The 2,500-nt window shown below is 36.2% G+C and overlaps 1 protein-coding gene across 3 annotated transcripts in view; it reads right to left on the reverse strand.

The window, feature by feature from the left end:
• Nucleotides 1–1,429, reverse strand: part of LOC125047025 (TGF-beta receptor type-1-like) — a 45,342-nt gene extending 43,913 nt beyond the window's left edge. For 2 of the 3 annotated variants that reach the window (XM_047645051.1, XM_047645052.1), the window contains exon 1: nt 1,257–1,412. In XM_047645051.1, the coding sequence (XP_047501007.1) occupies nt 1,257–1,314 (58 nt within the window). In that variant the 5' untranslated portion in view covers nt 1,315–1,412. Of the gene's footprint in view, nt 1–1,256 lie in introns of all 3 variants that reach the window. The other variant, XM_047645050.1, reaches the window with a different exon arrangement.
• Between the last annotated feature and the right edge of the window lie 1,071 nt (nt 1,430–2,500).

The raw sequence follows: 2,500 nt of genomic DNA on the forward strand, positions 1-2,500 counted from the left end.
CTGTTGCTTGGTCTTCTGACATTAATTAATATGTACATGCTGCCTGGCATCTTCTCAAGCAGTCACTGTCATATACCCAAAAATTATAGCATATGCCTGACTTACAGATGATCAAACTAGTGGTAATGGCGAAAACATATTTCCACTAATATTATTACACGTTTCTGTATTTGATCTGCATACCCTACCCCACTCCCTGCTCCTCCACTGACCGCCCTCTTTACTGTGTCTAGCTGAGGCTCTCCATCATGCCAGCTATTCAAGACATAACAGCACTTATACGCTGGTCTGATTTTAGTTCGATCGGGGCAACCAAGTATCAAAACACCCAGAGATGGGATCCAAATAACAAATACGTGTATGCTGCAAACATTCAAGTCACTCTTCAAAAACTCCCTTACTTTGAAGTTAATGATACAAAAGCATTAGACACTTCCTCCATAAGATCCAAATTCCTTTATTTTACCTAAAACATGTTATAACTTCCTAATACAGTAAGTTATACTGAAATTTTCACTTAATTTTTTACAGTTAATGTCAAGGTAAATTTCAATTAGAAATAATATATTTAATTATCTTAACTTTGATAAAATCTTGGTAGATCTCAGTGAATAATGATTTATAACCACCTATATAAATGTTACTGAAATCTAAATATACTCTTAAATGTACCAGAATACACAGAATATGCCTACTTGGAATATTAAAAAAGAACAAAATAATTCTAAAAGGCAAATTCCTACATTACTGCCCAGACACTCCAAGTTGAAAGAAATCGAGGAATATCCAAGAAATACATTCTTTCACAATGTAAAGAACAGCCCAGTTGTAGGCCTAAATCCATGCTGACAGATATAAATATCTCATGTGGTAGGCCTACACAACAGACTCACCACACTACCTCACCCTAACACTTAACAACCGTAATATGGTTGAATTAAGAAACTGCTCGTATGAACGGAAACGGCTGTTATTTCTTGCAAAACTGGCAGAAACGCGGTAAGATAAGGCCGTTTGTGCCAAGGAAGCAGAGGGGAAAAATCAAGGGGAAAAATCAAGCGAAAAAAAAAGCAGGTCTACGTCACAATTAACACTTAACCCTTCACACTTCTCCTGGTCCTAGACACAAAACCTACTTCAAACTTAGAAGAAAATAAAAACTAAGTCCATGCTTTAAAAAAAAAAATCTACTTCACACTTAAAAAAGCAGGCCTACTTCACACTTCACTCTTCACACTTAACACTTCTCAACCTACCGTAGATCAGCGTCACACCACACACTAGTAACAACAGCAGGTTCCCGAGCTGGTCCATTTTCTCGCGAGAACCTCTAACGTCTCCCCGAAGAAGAAAAAAATTAATACAAACTACATTTCCTTTCGCCTTTTCTGCAAATCTTGTACTTTGTTATTTGGTACTATAAACACTTAGGTTGCAATGTTGGTATGGTGTTGCAGTGCGATCTCAATAGGGTCGAGGGGAACAGGAGGATCGAAAAGTGGGTGTCTAGAGGAGACTGGATAGAGTTTAAAAGATTTCGATCCCTCTGCGTTCAGGTAATTCTGGCATCTATAACACAGACAGGCAGAGACCGCATAACACCCGACTAGACAGTAACCTTCCGCTTGCCAACGTCTAATTTACCCCCCTTTCGAAGAAACTCAAATACCTGATATTATTATAAAGGATAAAAATCTTAAATCATATAATATATCAATAATTAGCTTTATTCTATAGGAAAAAGCTATTTTGCACACACATGATTTTGTGTGGTATGAATGAGAGATCCTTATATAATGCGACGTCACATTTAGTCATGAAAACAAACATGAATATTTCTATACAGTCTTTAGATTTGTTAATTTGTTCATGTTACCACACTCATCTCTACAATATAAGGAAATAAGAGCTTGTTTCTTGCATTGCTTGCAAGTGCGGAGGAATACACCACTTCTTGAGCGGCCATTCGACTTATCTCTTGCTTTTCGCTTGCATTTCATTTGCCTTTAGCATGCCATTTTCTTGTTTTTCCTTTGTTATAGCTTGTTTTTCGCTTCCCTTCCATTTGCTTTTCGCTTGTTTTGCCTTTACTTTTCGCATGATAACCGCTTGTTGTTTGTTTGTTTTTCCCATAGCTTTGCGCTTGTTTTACTTGCTCAGGAAAATCTCCTCTTATCACTGACATCAAGGACATGAGACTAACCATGTAATGAAATGTCATACTACATATTTCAGTGATGATTGGGAGATTTGTATTATTAACTGACACTCTAGAAATGAGAAGAAAATTACAATGTGGTCTCGATCTTGGATATATACATCTCGTGTTTTTTGTTTTTGTTTTTTTTTTTAATCGTTTTATTATACAGCAATTGCACTAATTAGTAAGTTATAAGTATATATAGATTAAAATGCCATTATCCCAAGAGACTGAATCAAGGATAAATCAGCTAGACAGTCATGATCATATTAATTAAACATGGTTTTCGCAATATGAAAG

The sequence above is a fragment of the Penaeus chinensis genome, chromosome 40 (genome assembly GCF_019202785.1).
Source record: "Penaeus chinensis breed Huanghai No. 1 chromosome 40, ASM1920278v2, whole genome shotgun sequence".
Taxonomy (NCBI): Eukaryota; Metazoa; Arthropoda; class Malacostraca; order Decapoda; family Penaeidae; genus Penaeus; species Penaeus chinensis.